At 40.8% G+C, this 21,928-nt stretch overlaps 1 protein-coding gene across 1 annotated transcript in view; it reads left to right on the top strand.

The window, feature by feature from the left end:
- Positions 1-21,928, top strand: part of TTC21B (tetratricopeptide repeat domain 21B) — a 66,280-nt gene that overhangs the window by 13,201 nt on the left and 31,151 nt on the right. The window contains exons 8-17 of the mRNA XM_019553589.1: positions 54-152; positions 1,334-1,526; positions 2,701-2,798; positions 3,353-3,553; positions 6,192-6,321; positions 6,860-7,017; positions 8,627-8,851; positions 9,557-9,795; positions 14,830-14,902; positions 18,140-18,250. Coding sequence (XP_019409134.1) covers positions 54-152; positions 1,334-1,526; positions 2,701-2,798; positions 3,353-3,553; positions 6,192-6,321; positions 6,860-7,017; positions 8,627-8,851; positions 9,557-9,795; positions 14,830-14,902; positions 18,140-18,250 — 1,527 coding nt within the window. The remainder of the gene's footprint in view (positions 1-53; positions 153-1,333; positions 1,527-2,700; positions 2,799-3,352; positions 3,554-6,191; positions 6,322-6,859; positions 7,018-8,626; positions 8,852-9,556; positions 9,796-14,829; positions 14,903-18,139; positions 18,251-21,928) is intronic.

Here is a 21,928-nt window from a genome sequence, read left to right on the forward strand (position 1 = left end):
CAGCCTTGTATTTGTTGGTTTACATTCCACTTCCATGTTTTCATTTCTTTTAGGCTACAGCCAGGCTGGGAGACCTAATTCATGCACTGGAAAAACTTGAACCACATAATCCTCAACTATTTTGTAAAATGGCACTAGCTTTCAGCAGAACAGTGAGTATAATTTTTTTCCTTAGTGAAAATGTCAGTAACAATCTGCCAGTGGCAAGCCAGAACTGGTTGACTATATTAGACGGCATTTTAATTTGAAAATTCAGTGGAATGGTAGAAATATCTGAGATGCTCATTTACCAGTCACATTTTGTGCTGCTTATATGGCTTCTTGAATAACAGCATGAAGCTGAGCATTCTTAATTTCATTTTCCTGCTTCTGCTTCCATTTGACAAAGCCATGTCAATGGCATTGGAGCTTTCTGTCCGCACACTTAAGGAACCAGCAATAAAGTTTTTTACATTTGCAACGATAATGTATGACAAGGAATAAAAGTCTAATTGTTCTATTCTAAATTAAAATTGAAATTCTACCATGGATAAATTGGATTACAGAGCAATCGTGAAGAAAAAGTTCCTACTTGCCACTGGAGAGTGAGGTTTTTTTTTTTTGAAGTTTAGGTAAGTGGATGAAAACTAAATGATGTTGCTGGAAACTTAATATAGCATTTTAACAGAAGTCAAAAACAGTGAATATATGAGCATTTTTGTTCTTATTTAACATCTTTAAGCATTGTTATGCTTATTAACAAATGTGAGATTGGATAAAGTGGCTCCATTCATCATTTTACAGGCAGTCATGACTTTTCATGTCTAAGTAGGAGAGATTTATTCCATGTAATTGAAAGCAAATACTATTGACAGGTCCCAACTATTTCACCTCTTGTTATATGGTCATGTATGTATCTTAGCCTTGGTTGACAGGATTGCTTACGCAGAAGCCAGTTCTATAAGGATCATTGCACAATAACTAGGGCCACATATACACAGTAAAATTACTGTCAGCAGTGGTGTCTTGAAGGATGTTGTATTGCTTAGGAGTAGTTGTCTCCTAAACTGGAATATTTTATCCAGATCTGCACAGTACTTCTTAATCTGTGCTTAAAGGAAAGATGTGTTGGTATTTATTTCCTAAAACCAGCTCTGTTCATATGTTTGCTAGAAATCAATGACTGTAAAATAAAAGGCATTTTGTTCTTTTTGATCAAGATTCAGTGCCACCATTTGAAATCAGAAGTGCATCGTCTTTAAAAAGTCATGATATACTGCCTAAATACCTTGAAAATATCATTAAACAAAATGTAACTGAAAGCTTTTAGGTGTAAAACTATTCTTGCTTTTAGTGTGGCCGGAACCAGCTCATCCTTCAACAGACTCAAACCTTAGTTGAAAGAGCGTTTGGCTTGGCTTCACATGATGCAGAAATTGCTACAGAACTTGGTTATCAGATGATTTTACAAGAAAGAGTCAAAGAGGCTTTAAAATGGTATAAGACTGCTATGACACTTGATGAGACAAGTGTTTCTGCATTGACTGGTACGACCTGATACTTTTTTCTTTGCATATTTTTTTTTTTAAAGTAAAAAAGGGCATGGAGAAATCCTTTCCTTTTGATCTGTTTATTGACTGTTGGTACAAATAACACCAAGGGCACTAGAACAGAAAGATCAGTTGCCCCTGGCCATAACCCCCATCTAGCTTAAAAGTTGGGGGAGGGTAAGCCCCCCTCGTCATGTGTCTGTTTTGACATCTCGCTCGCCCTCATTCAGCTAGCAATTTCTGAACTCTGGATAAGGAGGGTCACTTTAGCAATAGGTAAATGATGATGTGGAAGCAAATCTTCCATGTTGTAGTATCACCTATCCCTGACCTACAGTTAGTAGAGAATAGATGAAAGTAAAATTGCAAGCTATGCTAAGAGAGTTTCTTTATTCCTCTTTAGGGAAATAATTTACAATTTAAATAAGGCATTTGTTGATGTTACAAGTCTCCTTTCTCTTAGTACTTAATTTACTCTTGAGTCATGCTGTGTGCTTTGGTATCTGTGAATATTGGACTTCACTTTTCCACTAACCTAATGCAATATTTTTGTGATCCTCCTATAAAACCTGGCCTGTTTTCCCCCCCAGCTCCCCCTGTAAAATCTACCTCTGTTCAGGTGTTATTTTGCATGTGTTAGGGAAGACAGCATGTTGTAGAGTTTTCAGTCCTATGCAGCTTTTGCATCTTGTGAGGTCAGTGGGTTATCCATCTAAATTCTTTTTGTCAGGCTACAGTTGCGTGCTGGCTGTAGCCTAAAGATTGCACATGTTTGAGTGAGGGTGAACTTTGCTTATTTGCATCTTGTGCAAGTCCACTGACTTTTGCAATGTTGCATTGGCATCAGTGAATTAAGCAAAATAAGAAAAGCATACTGGGAATATCCTGGATTTTGTAATACATGATGAATTTTAAAGTTTGTAACACACTCAGTTTAAGTAACCTACATTACCCCAGATCAAGTGTAAGGAGTGCGCTGGTGGAGATGAAAGGAGAGTTTTCATGAAGGATAGTCATAACTGTAGAAAATATATGTTGGGCTATGTGTATAAATTCTGATTTATCATTGCACATCTAGTTCTTGTATCTTTTTCCCCTCTCCATTGTCATGTGAACAGTGTGTAGCAGTTATAAAGGTGAGCCTGAAGTTAAATGTTTTATTTGGTTACAGGAATTATCCGTTGTCAGCTAATAGAAGGACAGTTGGAAGATGCAGATCAGCAGTTGGAATTTCTTAACGAAATTCAACAAAGCATTGGAAAATCTGGGGTAGGAGATATCTTCCTTTACTGAAGTACTGAGATTCTAATTTGAAGTGGTGGCCCTGTTTAAATGACTTTTCAACAGCCTTTCTCTTTGAGGCAGAGCTTTCTTAATGGAGTGCCATAACTCTGAAATTTGCCTCTTTTCTTTCCACCAGACAAAGGTAGCATGTTGGGCTCTGAGGCAAGGGCTGTATGTTTATTCAGGCTCTTTCTGAGAATGTGCCCAGAATAGAGCGATGGGCTTTTTGTATTTTATTTGGACCTCTTTCTTGTTGGTGGTTTTGACATTGACAAGTTACAGTGTTTGTGTGTTGAAAGAGATTTATGGTTGAACTATGCAGACCTTTTTTGCATGCATTTTAATGATCACCTTAAATGTTTTAATTATATTGCGTGGCTGAACGTTGCAAAATATTCCCAAGTATAGGATATACAGTGCTAACTTTTTAGTTACTGCAGTGCTGGATGCTACTACTACTGATAATAAATATAATAACACTAAAAAGTAATGCAAGTGATTGTTGCTGTAAAGTTGAAAATGTCCTGTTTGTTTTGTAGGAACTGTCTTTTTTGCGTGCAGTTCTAGCTATGAAGAAACATAAAAGACAGGAAGAGGTTATTCACTTTTTGAATGATGTTCTGGATACTCACTTTTCATCTTTGCATGGCTTACCTCTTGGTGTAGAGTACTTTGAAAAACTGAACCCTGATTTCTTGCTAGAAATTATTAGGGAATATCTAAATTTTTGCCCGACACAGGTAAAGTAATATTAGATTTCTTATCTCTCAAAACTGCTATATGTCTTGTCTTGTATTCCATTTTTTATTTCCTTTTACCAATTACAAATAAAAGGGATTTTTGATAACTACCCAAAATAGAATTTAAATTATGGAAAAACTATGCTCAAAACATGTTGCATGTCAATTGGAATAACCACACATACACTTCTCATTCCCTCTATATTTACAGCAGTTTTATTTGAAGAAGGTTTGAGTATAAGTCCAAGGTGACACAAATGTATCTCTAATTCTTTTATCAATAATCTGTTGACTAGGGGAATATAACAGATGTAAATGAAGACTAAGTAGTGATCTCAACTACATGTGCACAAATTTTGTCTGGATGGGACACATTTTCACATATGTATTCCTTCCTCATTTCTGTCTTATTTGAACTAGTAAAGCTGTATAATCACACTTCTGCTTGTTGTTTATCTAGCATGTGAATTAGTTTTCCTTGACTGAGGTTGCCATCCTGTTGTTCCTGGATGACAGCAATATTTAAGATTTTCTGGGTGTGTCTACATGTGCATCTTAAAGCGCAGTAGCCTATTTTACTGTGCATTGGAGTGTCACATTAAAAACCATGTTAATACACTAATGTACAGTAAAATTAAGTTACTGCACATTAAGCATCACCTTAAAAGCCTGAGTTTTTGCTGCTGCACATTAGGGTAGCCTAATGTGCATTTATTTAGTACCTCACATTAGAGGTACTAAATTTAATGTGCAGTAGCAAAAGCGCATTAATAAACGTGTAGTCGTGCCATCTAGGTACCATCAAAAATACGGTAGGGACCTTAACATTTGGAAGTTAAAATATTTTACCAAGTGCTATCAATAGAGTCTTTTGCAGTATTCTCTTTTCCATCTTAAATCTGTTCCTTTTTTGAGGAAGAGTAACTATTTTAATTACCTTTGATATTATGCAGTTCAGGTGGCTTCCAGCATACTCTGACAGTTAACTTTAGGTTAGTCCTGTAATAATTAGCTTTGTATTATTTTAATGTCTTACAGCCACGTTCAAATAGTATAGTAATGTAACTGCCCTACAACAGCTTAGATCAGAATGAAAAGATGAAGTTAAAGTCTAAAAGAACAATGATAGTTGTAGCCTCTTACAGGACTACACAATGAGAGAGATGGTGCAAACAAGAAATAAATCCATGTAAGCAGCATTTTTTTTTTATATGAAAAGGCTGAATTTTTTTATTTAAAAAAAATCCCATTTTGGTGTGTGGACAGTTGGAATATTGAAAAGGCAAGAAAAGATTGTTACCCTGCAAACTATACTTAGAGCTGAAATTTTAAAATTTTAAATTGTTTTCTGAAACTTTAGGTGGTAGGGGTTGTTTTCCAGAAAAATATCATCAACAGCAATTCTGTCTCTGACAGTAAGAGAATCAAAGAAGTATGAAAACTAGTGGCCAGACTACTTCTCCTATAAGAAAATCTCTAGGAAGGGAAAATGGCTGGCAACCTCAGGGAGTTGCATCCTCCCTTGGAAAGGGAAGATTCTATGAAGTTTAGTAAGGAAGAAAAGAGTCCAGTTTGTATAAGCCACCCAGGTAGATGTTTTGTTTGTAGAGGATTTCTGCTTTCCTGCACCATAATTTCTAAGGAAGTCATTCAGCCATTAAAAGAATTCACTCCAGGCCCACACCTATGGGCATATACTACAGCTGTTTTCTTGGGTGTGGCGGAGGTTGACATTATATAGGGGAATAAATGCTGCTCTTTGTTTAATTTGTTAGATGTTTATTCTGCCACATCCAAAAGGCTCAGAGCAGCTTTCAATAAGCAGACAAGTGCCAGATAGGATTCCCCAAACAATGCCCTAAAACCCAAGAACCCACATCCCCAACGACCGTCTCCCTGTCCCAACCCCTACAGAAACGGGTTTTAATGTGAACCTTTAGAAATAGTCTTTTTAAACACCCTGAAACATCCAAATCCTTTACATAAACTAAGGAATGTGTAAGATAACCCAATACACTGTGACTTAGTACAGGTAACTGACAAATAAAGGTTAGTATTTTTATCTGGTGTATTCCATTATGGTACTAGGCCTATTTTAAATTTTATGTGGAGTTTCCTTGTTTAATTGTAAAACCTAGAGGTGGTCATGCCTTGGAGCATGTTGCAGAGTCCCTATTCACATGGACAGACATCCATGAACTAGAAGAGTTGGGGGGCGGGGGAAGTACAGCCAATCTACCCTTCTCTTAACTTTCTATTTAATTTTAACTTTATGTACCCAACTTGTTATCACTGTTTGGAAACATCAGGTGCCGATGCCTTTGATTGAGCTTACATATGACCATATGATTCTGATTTCACTTTCCCCAGTTCTTTACTGACCTAGTCCCACTGATTCTAATGAAACACTCTGCATTTATTCCAAAATAAAGTAGTGTAGAATTGGTCACCTTTTTATTTAAAATACATTCTACTATTTATTGTAGGGGACAGGTGTTTTGTTTTTTTGGTTAGGGTTTTTATTGTTTGGTTTCTAGACATTTCTGCTTAGGTTGAGTAGTATAATCTGTATTTTCTTTTTTTCTGATCTGAGATCTTAAAATTAATTTTTCACTTGATCTGTTTTTTTTATTTCTAGCCTGCAAGTCCAGGACAGCCTCCTTCACCACTTCTCAAACATTGTGCCTCAGTTCTTGAAACTGTAGTAAAAACAGTACCAGGTCTCTTACAAGCTGTCTTTTTGATTGCAAAGGTGAAATATTTATCAGGTAATATATATGTGTAGCACAATACACATGTTTTTATTTTTAATTTAATGCTTGCATGTTAAAAAGTAGGCAATACTAAGTCTTTGCAATGAAATGAAAATAGTTTGTCATATCTAAGTATTAGCTAATTTCTTATATTTTTGTATTTTCATAAAAACATAAAGTGCATATTTTCTTGGCCTTGTTTTTTCTATTACTGCAACTCCAGTTTGTTAAATGTACTTCTGGAGAGAGAAAAAGGTAGCACTGAATTCTACTAGAGGAACGCTCTTCAAGGGTTCAGGAAAACAGGTGTGGGAAAATGTAGCCTTTTCATCCCTGCATTGTGGTTTTGATTTGAGTTCTTAACAGCAGTAATTATAAATATTTAATAGCAACTTTATGAGCTCATTTGTAACTTGTTAAATTTTCATATTTATTAGCAGTATGCTTTGAAGTTTTAAAATGCAGACAAAATGGAAGATAGTTGTCTGTAAAAATACTGGGATTGTAAATTATTTTCTGTTTTTATTTTTGCTGTTCTTGTATTGTATATTAGGGGATATTGAAGCAGCTCACAGCAGTTTACAGCATTGCCTTGAACAGAATCCTTCTTATGCTGAAGCTCATCTACTTATGGCCCAGGTTTTTTTGTCCCAAAACAATTTTAAACTTTGTTCTCAGTCTCTGGAACTTTGTCTGAGCTACAATTTTGAGGTGAGTTAGACTGAATAAAAACACTCTAGTCTTTTAGTCAGCTATGCAACATTCATAAGGTATCTTGAATAGGAAGGTGCATGCTTTTAATACTGAAACTCTTTCCCCAAGTGTAGCATCTGTATATATTTGTCAGGTAAGTGTCTTTAATTGCAAGTTTAATTGAACTGATGAGGTTCTTTATGTAAGGTATCAGAATTTTCTTGTAATATAAAGAAAGAAATAAGAAGGATTGTTTTCCCTTTTCTAATTCATATATTTAAAAGATCTAGAAAGAATTAATATTCTGATATGCTATGGTGTATTATATAAATAGGATTTGTAATCCTTAAGTGAGTAATGAAACAAAGATGTTAAAACTTACATGAAATATTATGCAGGGTGGGCTAATAGGCTATTAATATTTTTCCTGTTCCCTGGGAAGCAAAACTGGTAAAATAAATATTGAAATCAGTGGGTACTCTTCAGTGGTATTCCCTAATTTCATCTCCTTGGAATAGGGCTCTGGAAAGAAAGGTGCTAAGAACATTAGTTCACTGAATTCACTGAAATTATTCACGTGCTTATATTCAAGTTCTTTGCTGAATCAGGACTGGTGTACGTAGCATTTTGTAGGAATAAATCATAAAAAGAACCTTGGTTGCAAAACGGATGATAACAAAACAGGTTTGTCCTTTGAAATTGTTCTTTACCTTCCCTTGCTTCACCAAGAATTGGTGTAGGGAAGCTAGATACTAAATTTTAGTATTTAAAAGTGAATGCTGTGCCTGGAACTTCTGGACATTTATGCTTATACCAGCCTTTTCTTTTATTATCTAAACAGTCTATTTAAAAGAGATGAGGTGAAAAAATGGTAAAATGGGCTTGTGCATAAAGTAAATTGACAGATTATCTATCCTATTAACTTATCCTAGAATGTGTCCATTTCTTTTGAAACTACCATGGTCGCCTACTGAAGTGTAGGTACACTTCAGGCTGGGAGAAACTTGGAAAACTATCAGAAGCAAGCAGGTTTATTTTTAAATAATGGTCAAATGCCTAATTTGTCTTCCCTGGATCCTAGTTTTTAATTCTGTGAGATGCTTTTGTTCGGCATGTGGGGTTTTAATAAAAATGTATTTTGTTCTCTTTTTTGAAAACATTAACTTTGCTTATGGACACACAGACTACATTGTCTAGACCAGTGGGGACCAACCTCTTTTTCAGGCATGCCACAAATTAGCTTCGCATCCTCCCTGAGTGCCACTTCAGTTCTTTTTCCTTACCTGCTCTGCTGCTCAACTTCCTGCTCCTTGCCTTGTGCTCCCTGACTTAGTTGCTGTTCTGCTAGCTGCTCTCTGTCCTATCTGCCACTGTGCTGCCTGTCCCCTTCCCAATTTGCTGTGTGCCACACACAAAGGCTGCACATGCCACTCATGACACTTGTGCCACAGCTTGACCACCCATGGTCGAAACCCAAGCATGACATGTCTGCTGCTGCTTCTCTCTAGATAGAGCTTAAGGAAATTAACAAAGTAAAAAATACCATATATTTTATTTGAAAATGAAATACCATTTTGTCTTCAAAAATAAATCAGAATATACAGATTGACTAATTTTATTATTGCAGGTGAGAGAACACCCTTTATATCATTTAATTAAAGCACAGACACAAAAGAAGATGGGAGAAATATCAGAAGCTGTTAAGACCTTGCGAATGGCAAGAAGTTTACCTGGAATGAGAAGATCTTCAGCTTCCTCAAAATCAAAAGCAAAAAGAATTGAAATTGATACAAGTGCAAGAGTATCTGTTTTTCTTGAATTGGTAGATGTACATTGTTTGAATGGAGAGCAGGTATGGCAATCAAGTTTAATAAGAGCTTGTTATATTCACTTATTTCATTAGAAAATCTCCTGAACTAGCCCAGTCCAAAAAGGTTTTGGTTTATTATGGGGAAATATAAACTTTGGATTATGGCTGTATGGTCATAAAAGATCTGAATGTATATTAATACATGTTTTAAAATCCTGAGGGAGGGCCCCCAAAGTCTTGGACTTCAGAATTTGTATATACTATTTTGCCTTTTCTTAGTGAAGATAATTTTGATAACTTTTTTTTTTTTGAGTCTCTAGTGCCTAAAATGCTTCCTTCATTTTATCCTAACAAGGGTTAACTTTGAAGCTGATAAGCAATAAGCTAAGACTTACGTTGCTGTCATTAGCTGTACTGAAAATACACATCTACTTACTCAGTGTTGTTGGATTTTCAATACCAGTTGGATTCTGGTATTCCATTTTTTTTTACGGTATATTCCCTAGGAATAAACACTGGTGGTATACTCCTACACATGGGACTGTAATTACAAAAGTATTCGTTCATCTTTCTGATACTTATGTACTTCACTTAAACATGAATAAAATTAACTTTTTTCAGGTCAGATGTCTTGAAGTAAGCTGCACTTTTTCTCTAGTGGTCAGCCATTTATTTGTAAGGTAGCTCCCACTGGCTATAGTAACCATTTCAAAATGAACAAAAAACACTAATTTTATCCATTTACAGCATGAAGCTGCTAAAGTACTGCAAGATGCTATTAATGAATTCTCTGGCACACCTGAAGAACTGAGAGTTATGATTGCTAATGCAGACCTGGCCCTTGCACAAGGAGATGTAGAACAAGCCTTGACCACGCTCCGAAATATTACACCTGAGCAACCTTACTTTGTACAAGCCAAAGAAAAAATGGCAGATATTTACCTTCAGTACGGAAAAGACAAGAAGTTATATGCAAGCTGCTATAGGTAAAAGTTAATGGTCTATATTCCATTGCTTTTCCATGTGTTTTTAAAGCCATTTAAACCAGTGGCTGGCAACTGTTACAAGCCACAAGGTGGAACAACTGCTTTGGTTCAGTGCAGGATAAGTGGCTTCAGTGGTACATAGGCAGTGGGGGGCTTTCCCTACTATCCAACTGAGTGCAAGCACAACTTCCAAGGAGTAGAGAACTGTCCTGGGACTTGGCAGCTGGAAGCTATGTCCACGCTACTGCCACTTCTTGCTGTTCTTCCCCCCGCCTCACAGCTGCCCCCATCCCACAGCCTTGGGAGGGCAGGGAGAACCAATGGCAGCAGAGGCACAGCTGGAAGTTGCCTGGCCCTAATGTAGCTTTTCACTGCCTGTCTCCGGCATGCATGCAGACTCAGACACAGGCATAGGCATAGTCTTCCAGCTCCGCAGGCTAGAACTAGTGATTGATCTGGCTTGCGGGTCTTATGATACATTCAGTTGAGTGCTGTGATGACAGAAGTAAACATCAGAATAAATGCTTCCTATATGAGTAATAAATTTTAAACTAGAAACTTGTTCTGAATTCTAAAGAATATTTAGAGTTCTTAAATTTTTTAAATAGTTTGCTTATTAGCTTCATGGATAAAAAGTTCAAAACTCCTGCATTGTTTTCTTATAGTAACTTTTGCTAATGTTCAACATGGATACTTTGAAAAAAGCAGAGATTTTTTTTTTCATTTTACAGTCCTCTTAATTGATGTATATTTTGTGTAATTGACTAAATATCCAAGATATTTAGGAAAATAAGCACATACATATTTTAAGTGATTTTTGTTATGAGTCTACTAAGTCAGCAGTTTAACTTCCATTCTTATGTGATATCTAGCAGTTACTATCCTGTTGCACCACAGTGACCTATACCATGCTTGAATAGATAATTGATTTATGAGTCTTGGGTTTTATTTTCACATGCCATGCTCATAGTATAAACTCTAGGATTTTGAGGATGGGCATACAAATTGATAAGAAGAACTGTGGTGCTATAGGCAACATATACTAATTGTGAGCACCTTAGGACTGCCCCTTTTCAAATTTAGTGTTTTCTCCTGTTTTAAGAATAAACTTTCCTTCCCTTTGCTAAGTCTTAGGGTGATTGCTAAAAGAACCTGTCCCACATGAAATAGAAAATCTCACTTACTTGCCTGCCTGCTTTCCTTTGTGAACTTAGTTTTTTTTCTCATGTAGAAATCTATCCCCATCAGCTTCCTGCTGCTCTCAGCTGTCCAACCTTGATTTTTTTTTTTTGATTGAGGAAAATGGAAATGACTCAAAGTGCTTGCTGAATAACAAATGGTTTATGGTTTGAGTCATGACTCCTGATGACTTGCAGTCCAGCTCACCTGCATGCTACTGACTGATCTTCCTTTCTGTTAGTTCACTTGCTACCTGATCTCACGGTGGCCAGGAAGCTTAGCTATGCAGAGAGAGCCACCTGGAAACTGGCCAGTCTCTTAAGGATTTATATGATAAGTTAAAAGACTACACAATATTACTATTAATGTGGTTCTCTGAGCCATCTTTGAGCTTCAGAATCACTCTGGTATTTGACATGTTACTTGTTGGAGTCCGTGACGACTTGGAAGGAGTTGAGCAAGTCATTAAATGTAAAGTTGAGATCCTAGATGATTTTGTGGGACATCCTGCACAAAAACCTACCCTTAAACAAAAAAAAAAAAAGTATGTATAGGTATATAGCAAATGCATAGTCATTCTTTAAAATTTTCCCCGTACTGTGTAAACAAACATTCAAGCAAGACTAATGCTTTTGAGGATGTGGTTAACAAATTATTATTATTATTTATTGTCTGTGTCTACTGCATTGTCACCATAAAGAAGTGATAAGGTAACTAAATTATATTTTGACAAAGACTAGTTTCCAATAGCATTCAAGCTTTATAAATCTTGTTGCTTTGAACTTTCAGGTTTTATGTAGTAAGTTGTTCTGGTATATAAATACATGCCAGGAGCTAGTACTTTATTTTTTTTATTGCATAGGCTAAATACATTTCCAAATTACTTTTTTTTTTTTTTTTTTTAATTGTGTGTAAGCTTGTCTGTTGTTCATCAAATATTTCTCATATTAATACGCTGTGTTTTATCATGAAGGTTCCCAAAGTAGTTTATAAACTGTCCTGAATAGGCAGAAATCTCATATGCCACAATGGGAAGAAAGAAGAAAAGAAGCATATCATAGCCAGTTGAAACTTGAGAGTGAATTTAGGTAGGCAGAATATAGCTAAATACCCAAACTGGAACTTGGCTAGGATTTAATGGAGCTGTTCCTGTAAGAACTGCCACAGATGTTATAACAACCTCAAGTGATCAGGACTTCTCTTTCTTTTGCAACAACCTCTACAGTATTATGGCTATAAAGAGTCGAGTAGTATACTTGCTCTCCCTTAACTTTCCCATAGGTTTAAGTACCATGGGAAGAGTCTATTATTACACTTCTAAAAAGTGTCTGTGTAAGAACAGAATGCAAAATGAATAACAGGATACAAACTTTTGTTTTTTGTTCTGTTTTTAAGTTTGTTGTAAGGAAAATGGCTTATTATGTAGAACAGGGGTCACCAAGTTATGGCCCACTGAGGTGCATCATCCAGCTCACAGGGTTCCCCACAGGTCTGGAAATTAAACCTGCTGTTATTCATCCTGCCACCAATTTTCCACACTTCTGAGGAGCCCCATGGGCCACCACTGATATAGGAGTTTTAACTGAACTTGAAATTCAGTTTCACAGTGATATAGACTTGAGCTACACTGACTGTAGCCATGTGCCAACGGAGTAGCACTGGTGATTGAAAGATGGAAGGGGTGGAAGAGGGACAGGGATCACCAAAGCCAAGGGAAATCTAGGAAGGAAAGAAGAGTTGCTTTATAAGCTCAAAGATAAAAAGTTAGCTCTCTTCCCTTCTAGTCACTGGGGGAACAATGCTTACAGGAAGGATAGGAATGTCTAGAAAGACATTCTAAAGTGGGGAGGAGACGAAACTCACTCAGTAAGTTGGGAATTGTAGCTTCTCATATGTTCTAAGTATACTATAGTCCATTAGTCTTACCTCGGTCCTGGGGAAGCTCTTTTTGAGAAATCTCCAGGAGCACATCTGTGAGGGACCAGCAGGGGAGATTATGCTTGGGGGCAACGAAAATGGGTTCATTAGAGGCAGGTCCTGTCAGACCAACCTGGTGGCCTTCTATGACCAGGTCACAAAATCCTTGAATGCAGGTGTCGTGGTAGACGTAGTCTTTCTGGACTTTAGGAAGGCCTTCAACACTGTCTGTCATCCCATTCTCATTAAAAAATTGGGCGACTGTGGTGTCGATGCCTACAGAGTCAGATGGGTTGCCAGTTGGCTGGAGGGCCACACCCAGAGAGTGGTGGTGGATGGGTCATTTTCGACCTGAAGGGATGTGGGCAGTGGGGTTCCTCAGGGCTCGGTCCTTGGGCCCACACTGTTCAACATCTTCATTAGCGACTTGGACGAGGGAGTGAAAAGCACCTTGTTCAAATTCGCAGATGACACTAAGATGTGGGGAGAAGTGGGCATGCTAGAGGAGAGGGACAGGCTGCAACTAGAGCTGGACAGGTTACAGGAGAGGGGCGGATGAGAATAGGATGGGTTTCAATACTGACAAGTGCAAAGTATTGCATTGGGGAGGAAGAACCAGTAGCATACCTACAGGCTGGGGAACTCCCTTCTCATCAGCACGGAGGCAGAAAAGGATCTTGGAATCATTGTTGAGTCCAAAATGAACATGGGCCGCCAATGTGAGGATGCGGTCAGGAAAGCTAACTGCATCTTGTCATGCATCCAGAGATGCATCACGAGCAGGTGCAGGGAGGTGATCCTCCCCCTCTATGCGGCACTGGTCAGTCCACAGTTGGAGTACTGCGTCCAGTTCTGGGCGCCGCACTTCAGGAGGGATGTGGACAGCATGGAGAGGGTCCAGAGGAGGGCCACTTGCATGGTCAGGGGGCAGCAGGGCAGGCCCTACGAGCAGAGGCTATGGGACCTGAACCTGTTCAGCCTCCACAAGAGAAGGCTGAGAGGGGATCTGGTGGCAGCCTACCAACTGGCCAAGGGGGACCAGCAGGCTATGGGAGCACAGGGTCCCTGTTCCCCAGAGCACTACCGGGAGTAACGAGGAATAATGGTCATAAGCTGACTGAGAGTAGATTCAGGCTAGATATCAGGAGGCACTACTTCACAGTCAGGGCAGCTAGGATCTGGAACCAACTTCCAAGGGAAGTGGTGCTCACTCCTACCCTGGGTGTCTTCAAAAGGAGGCTAAACAGTGACCTAGCCAGGGTCGTTTAACCCCAGTACTCTTTCTTGCCCATGGCAGGGGATCAGACTTGATGATTTGCTCAGGTCCCTTCCGACCCTACCAACTATGAAACCACTGTGTTTAATTGCTTTATCTATATTGGAAAATTTGACTCAGTAGGATGAAGGTAGTCCGGAAGAACTGTGTTGCGGATGAGAAGTGGGGTTTGATAACTGTGTTGAAAAATGTGGCAAAGAACCTACTTGGTTTCCTTTTTATTTAGTACTGAAATTAATTTTGTAAATATATGGAATTGCCTTTGTGCAAGCTCCCCTGAGGAAAAATGTACAAAAAATGGTTTGAGGTGTAGGGCTTTAGTTGAGTTTGGGCAGTCATTTATGTTTTAGTAGAAATTTAATTTAGCGTAGCATTCTAGACAATACATTGGAGGGTGGTGGGTGAATTTCTTCTTTCTGGTTTCAGTAAAATGCAGACAAAATTAGCCTCTTTTTTTATTTCAGAGATGTAAATTGAAACACAAGATCTCATTTCTCTCTCTCTCTCATTCTTACCACATGGGCTTTTAAGATGTTGAATTGGTTCAAGCCATTTGATCCAAGATGACTGCATTCAAAAAAGTTTTACTATATTTATTAATTATTCTTTGAAATACTGATGTTAGCAACTTTATAACTAACAAGATTGTCCTCTTTTTTCAGAGATCTGGTAGAACAGTTGCCAAGTTCTCATACTTTTCTTCTTCTTGGTGATGCATACATGAATATTCAAGAGGTAAGTGTCTGCATCTTGAGAGATGAACAGAGTAGCTGAGTAGTTAGTTGGATGTCAGATTAGCAGATTTTATGCTACTTACCATTCTAGTTCTGTCAGTAGGTGTTTGGAAAGCAAAATACACTTAAAAAAACCCATAGAGCATATCCACATGAGCACGCACATGCCTCTTGCCCCGCCTCACAACCCTTTGAGGCGGGACAACAGGCATGTGTGGGAACGGAAAAATGTTCCCTGCACTGCAAACTTGCAGCAGGGGGAGAAAATTAGACCCCTGGATATCCAGGGGTCTAAAAAAATCAAAGCTGAAAAGAGGCAACCGGAGGCTGGATCCTCCATAGAGATGCTCCAGCTGCCAGAACATCACTATGGTTGGCCCCTTGCCCTGATGGTGAAATATGTGGCCAGCCAGGCCGCATGTTTCAGCGCCAGGGCTCTGGTGCTGGTGAGTAAGGGGTCGGGGGGGCTGGAGGGGACCCCCAATAGCTGCACCCACTCCCTCAGACCCCCCGACCCCTGCCAGGGCCAGCCCCTCCCCCCATCAGCTCCCCCGAGGCTGCTGACCCGTGCCTTGGCTGACCCCATCTTCCCAAGGTGCCCCCACCCCACTTTAAAAAAACAAGACAAAACCAGCACTTATCAACTGTCATCTGTCTGACTGGGGCCCTGCCTGCACAGTGCGGGGCAGGCTGACGGCACCAGCAGCCTCAGCCCAGGCCCTGCTGCCCTCCCACTGCCCTGTGCTGCCCGGGAGTTCTCTGCCAGAGGCCCCCTTCACCCCTGCTTCTAAGGTAAGCAGAGGCTTTTTTTTTTTTCCTTCTGTTCTTTTTCGGGTTTTTTTTTAAGTGATGGTGCCTGGGGTTGTGGGTTTAGCCTTAGTGGGGCTGGGTAGGGCATCCATTTGGGTGGGGCTGCAGCAGCTGGTAGGGGATGGGGCCAGGTGGGGCAGCAATCGGGGGGGCTGGGGCGGGGCATGTGGGCCTTGCAGGGGGGGTGGTAGCTCCTGCGGGGGCCATTTGGCCCCCATTGGGCTGAACCCTTTGTGAGGGGGGGTGCAAATCCACTGTTGGGGGGCTGAACCCTTTGTGTGGGGGCCATCTCCCTGTAGGAGGGCAGCAAAATATTTATTCATGAAACCTGTATTTAGCATTAACTTTATTGTGATAAGGGATTTGCTTTAACACTGTAGATATATCCATAAAACATTGCCCAACTGATATCTCTCTCTCTTTCTTTATAGTGGTCTTTTGTTTTACTTGTGGAGGAACATGGATTTGGGGGTATTTTAGAGTGATTTGGAGGATTTTTTTTTAATCAGGGATTTTTCAGTTTTCCAATAGGGAACACCAGAATTCCTGCTAGGGAGGCCAGTGGCAGGACCCTGCTTGCTCAGAGCTGGCACCTTGGACCTATCTGGCTGTGGCTGACCTGGCCAAATGGGGCCAGGAGGACATGCTTTGATAGTTCAAAGCAGGCCACCACACCCAGAACATCTTCTGGATGATAGCTGCCCAGATGGCTGAGCAGGGGTCACAAATGGCAGTAGTGCCTCACAAAAGCCAACCCTGCAACCGCAGTCCACTGGCAGCTGTCTAGAGGGGTAGATGTGTCTACTGGCTCTGCAGTCCCCATCTGAGTCTGGCAGGTGCATAGCAGGTCATAGCCAGGCAGCAGCCCCCGCTACCAGCCTGCTGCAGTGGATAGCGGGTGCAGGGAGCTCTCAAGGCTGCTTCAGCAGTCCAGCTGGCACAAGGGGTAGGTACCAATTGGCTGGGTCCCAGGAGCTCCTGAAAGCGAGTAGCCCTGAGCTATTTGCCAGGGCAGCTTTTTACACTGCTGGGGACAGCACAGGTGCTGGCCCTGGGTTCTAGCTCCCCCTGGCAGCAGATCCAGGAGCCAGGCAGAGTTATTTTGCCCCAAGTGGCACAGTTTGCTCCACAACAAAATGCATGTCCAAGCACATGCGCTGAAGCAAGAAACCCTGGATCAAATTAGCACTGCTTCTATTTGAGCTGCTGCAAGTGCATGTGCTTGCATGTGTGGAAGTACCTATAGGGTTTTATTCAGTGATACTCAGCCATGGTGCTGCAACACTTTGAGTTACCTTTAAAACCTTTTAAGGATTCTGTGGAATGCCATGCAGTATTAGCACTGTTGGGCAAAAAAATGATTTGGAAGATAAATCCAGTTTAAGTAGAAATTCATAGTGTTAAATACCCTGACCTAATCTGGTCTTCCTGGGTTATGCTCTATTTTTCTATAGTCAGAAAAAAAAAAAAAAAGGTGAGTGAAACTTAAGAGCTGGCATTTTCTGAGGGATGCCACAAGTCTCAAAAGGTTGAGAACTACTGGCTTAATTACCAGCTAAAAATAGAATACCATACTGATTTTTAACTTAGCTCTTTAGTATTAAGGTAAAGCTTCTAAGGGATGAGCATCAGAGATTTGGGAGGATCATGGAGAAGAGCATTATAACTTCAATGAACAGTCAGTCATCCACAAGACCTAATAGTGGTTAGAGAAATGAGCTAAATTCAATTCAGAAATAAGTTAGAAAATCATGGAACGGTTCAGAAGCTTATCTGGGTAACTTGCTGAAGTTTGTTAAAACTAGAGCTTAATTTGGGAGTGTTCAAGTCCTGCAGGTTTTGAGTGAAGATGAAGCAAGCTTAATTTAAATTGGTAAGTTCAGTAAGATGGCAAATAACTATGTGACAGTCTCACATTCAGTATTCACAAAGGAAGGTGGAAGGGGAAGCAAAATGTTTAGTGCATGCAATACATTTCAGTCCTTGAATCAATTGGTTGGGTCAGCATGTCTGTGGAACACGCAGATCTGAAAGTTCGGGTCACTGTAGGTGATCTCTGTCTTGGACATAAATACTTGGCTTTTATTTTTTTGATCCTTTATCCTTTCTTATGGTGACCTTCAAAAGGAAGATGAAATTTGAGTTAAACCTGGATTTGTTCAGAGCATCTCCACTAAGTAGCTGGTTACCTGGGATATTTCAGCACAGAAACATGTTGAAGAATGCTAAAATCTGTGTTCATATGTTTATACTGCTGCAGTCTTAAGCAATTATCTTGTGCAGTTATCCTGAGAAGCATCATGATTTTGTGAGCAAGACATTTTGGAGCTGTTTCTTACGTTGGTATTAATAGGTTGCTTGCAGCAAATTGAGCTCATGACTGAGCCCTTTTGGCATAGTTTTGTGACTTCATTATCTGTTCTTTCAGCCTGAAGAAGCCATAGAAGTGTATGAACAGGCTTTAAAGAAAAACCCTAAAGACGCAGCTTTGGCAAGTAAAATTGGAAAAGCCCTAATCAAAACCCATAATTATTCAGCGGTATGTTGTAAATACTTTAGGAACATGTGCTGTGTAAGTGGAGCAGTGTCTTATTTAATGCTATTTTTTCCCCTCCTAATATGCAGGCAGATAAACATTTTACTGTGAAGATACCAAAAATGTTCATTCTCCTCAAATGAGGGTTTCTTTTTTCTGTGAGGGCTAAGTAGACTAGCTGATGTCTTACAGAAAGCTTGTACAAACATTCTACTTGAGGAAAACCACATATTTATATTATTTTTCATTGCTAAGTTCATCTTCATAAATATTTGATCTTAGTTGCGTTTAAGAGTTCATCTCTTTTAGATTGCTTCCTTTCTGAAGTTGCAAAACCCTGTTTATCATAACGTAATCAGAAATAAATGATGGTATCACAGTGCAGGATTGAATTTCATCTTGGAAATGAGCAATGTGTAATGGTGCATTTTATACAAGTTTTTTATTTATTTTACTACTATCACAAAGTGCACAAAAATGCAAGATAAAGTGTGTGGAATTTGCTATTTATTTACAAGAATTGCCTGGGTTAAGACAGCAGAACAGATGTTTTCTAAAACATACTTTGGACATGTCTGTATGCTTTAGTTACCTTGATACAGCTCAATGAATTGATGACTGTATATTTAGCATTACTTCTTAATAAAGTTTTGAGTATTCATCTGTGTAGATCCCACTCTAAATGCATGTGCATGTAATGCAGAAGACATCAAAATCTTTGAATAGTACCATTAGTGCACTAGTGCCGTGCATCTCCTCCTCCCCCTCCCAACTCCCACATCTCAGCAAGGAGCTAGGGAACTGTTCTGTTCCCTAGTTCCTGTGGCAGTGAGAGGAAAAATCCATTTGTTCCATCTTCCTTGTAATTTCTTTACAGTTAGGATTTACTAACAACATCCCTCCTTTTTCCTTACCCTTCCTCCCACCCTCTGCCCTCCTCTTACCTTGAGGAATGAGAGCAAGCAATCACTGCCCTTTTGTCTTGAAGAGTCATCTATTGGCACATCTGTTTGCTGCTCATTTTCAATTTGAACAAGAGGGTCAAGGATGTTTCATTAAAGTTGTATTCTTCAAACTTTACACCCTGAAATACCATATTTGCTTGAATCTAAGACAAGTTCCACCACTGACATTTAACATGGGGAGGAGGGGAAGACCCTCATCTTAGAATTGAGTACAAGGGCAGTAGAGGGGCAGGTAGCCTCTGGCTCAGCATTTAGTTCCTACCTGGTGTTACGGCTGCAACTGCCTGTACCCACTCTCTGCCACCTCTCCCAACTAGCCTCTTTTCCCTAATGCAGCCTCTGCTCCCCTCCTTTCCCCATTCCCTCCTCTCCTCTCCCTTGCTCTGAACTGGCAGGCTCCACATGGTATGTCTACTGTGGGGGGCATGGAGGAAAGGTTGAGGCAGTGTGGGAAGCAGGGACCAGAGGCTGACAGGAGGGCAGGCACAAACAGGGTAAGCTGATTGACTTTCCCACACAGTGCCGTAACAATGAAGTTTGGCGCCTGGGGCAAAACCTGCAGCAGCAACCCTCCCTTGCCCCACACACAGATCCAGGCAGCACACCCTTGCCTGGGAGTGCGAGCAGTAGCAGGAGCTGCCTTTCCCCCATCCCCACGACACCTCTCCCCCCTGGCCCCTAAAATGAGCAGCTTGCAGTTCTGGCTTGTGCCCCACTTTGGCTGGGCATGGCCTGTTGGTGCCCCTTTGCTTCGGCGCCCAGGGCAGTTGCTCTGCTTCCCCCACCCCCTTCCTATGGCACTGTTCCCACACCACCTTCCCTCCTAGCAGCAGTGGGAGTGAGGGGGATGAACTGAAGATGATCCTCCAATAATTGGATTCTATACGTGGAAGATTATAACAAAATCTATCCATTGTTCATCTATAGAATCTAATTATTGGCAGGTAGTCTTAAATTCAGGGTCATCTTTGATTTGGTTAAATGTTACATGAATCAACTTTCAAGGGTAAACAGATTATCTCTAAGTCGTAGGGTAGCCACACCAGTACTAACTGGTGTGCAGATTTTAAAATTAATTGAGGCATAAGATCTGTTTTAAGATTAGCAGCTGCTCCCAGCCTTGAACCAAAGACCCGTACTGTTCTTTCACCAAGTCTTAATCAGACTTTTGGGCTAAACTTAAATAGATGCTTCTTTTCTCAAGGAGAAGTTTAAACTTCTGCTTTCTTTCTGGCAGTGGGGTACTGAGCCAACTAATGCAGCAGGGCTGGTTATTTGACTAGTCAAAAAATGCTCAGTCACTTGACCTGTTAAATATTGTCAAATACTGATGAAATATTTTAAGCATTAATTTGTTAGAACAGTTAAGGGAGGTAACTTTAATATTCAGAAGGTTAGATACTTATGCCAATTACAAAAACAAGTTCTTTTATAACTGTCAATGTTGAGTAAGCATAAATGTGAATTATATTCAAGACAAAACTGTTCTCCTTTTCCTTGTTTTTATTCCAAAACCCCAGGGTCAGACCAAACAATTTATACAATAAATAAAGGAAAATAAATTAATCAGAAATAAAACACACACAGCACTATGAAAGACTGCGACCAGTGTTTTAAAATGTAGTTATGCTAAATAGGCAGCAGGTCAAGTTTTCAAGCATTTTGCTGTTTGCGTTTGGGAATATCTGTAGTCACAGCAGATGGCCAGTAGGAGAAGCTTTTCTATGCTGCTGGTTTTGGTTCTTTCTAGGCCTGTGCGAATAGGGAAAGTATTCCATTCGGATTTGGCTGATTCAGAGGACAGTGATTTGATTTGGAGATACGGATCACTGTCCTGAATTGATTCGGCTGAATCAGCTTCGGGAGATTCGGTGCCAATTAGGAAAGATTTGGCAATTTAGATCATCCGGGGAGAGACAGGCACAGCTGGGCGGTTGCATGTTCTCCCTTGGCTCCTCTGGCAGTGTCTGCCTCTCCCTGGGCAGGGAGGAAGGAGTGGAGCTGAAGGAGAAGCCCGCATGGCTTCCCTGCCCGGCCCCATCCCCCACCCAGCCCCAGCCTCGTCCTGGCACTTAAAAGCCCCGCACTCACCAGCTGCAGTAGCAGTGATCAGGGCCTCTGAGGGCTCATGGCAGAGCCCCCCTCCCCCAGTGGGTGGCAACAGGAATTGTCCCTGCCCCTGTCTGGCACCCATATGGCAGCTGCTCCATGGTGCACATACAGCACGGCTCAGTAGGGCACTGCATGCTGCCTGGGAGCTGGGGCTGCTGGGTGGAGCCACCCTGGTTCCCACATGGCATGCAGCGCCCTGCCGAGGCGCGCTGCACCTGTGCCATTGGGCGGCTGCCACACAGGTGCTGGGGTGGGGGGCAATCCCTACTGCCCCCCATTGCCCCATGCTGCACAGAGGTGCTCTGCCATGAGCCCTCAGAGGCCCCAGTCACTGCTGCCAGAGCTGGTGAGTGCAGGGCTTTAAGTGCTGGGACTAGGCTGGACTAGCCGGGGGATGCAGCCAGGCAAGGCAGCCATTGGGACTTCTCCCACAGCTCCTCTGGCTGTCCCTGCCTCTGCCCCAGTATGGGGAGCCATGGGGTCTATGCCCTGCTGCCGCTTGCCCAGTTGGTGCAGGGAGGCAGGATGCAATGCAAGCACGGCTCGCTCTGGACGGTAGCAGGGCATAGCCCCTACTCCCAGCGCTGCTGCACCTGCATCCCAC

This window comes from Crocodylus porosus, unplaced genomic scaffold (assembly GCF_001723895.1).
Source record: "Crocodylus porosus isolate Cpor-Errol unplaced genomic scaffold, CroPor_comp1, whole genome shotgun sequence".
Lineage (NCBI taxonomy): Eukaryota > Metazoa > Chordata > Crocodylia > Crocodylidae > Crocodylus > Crocodylus porosus.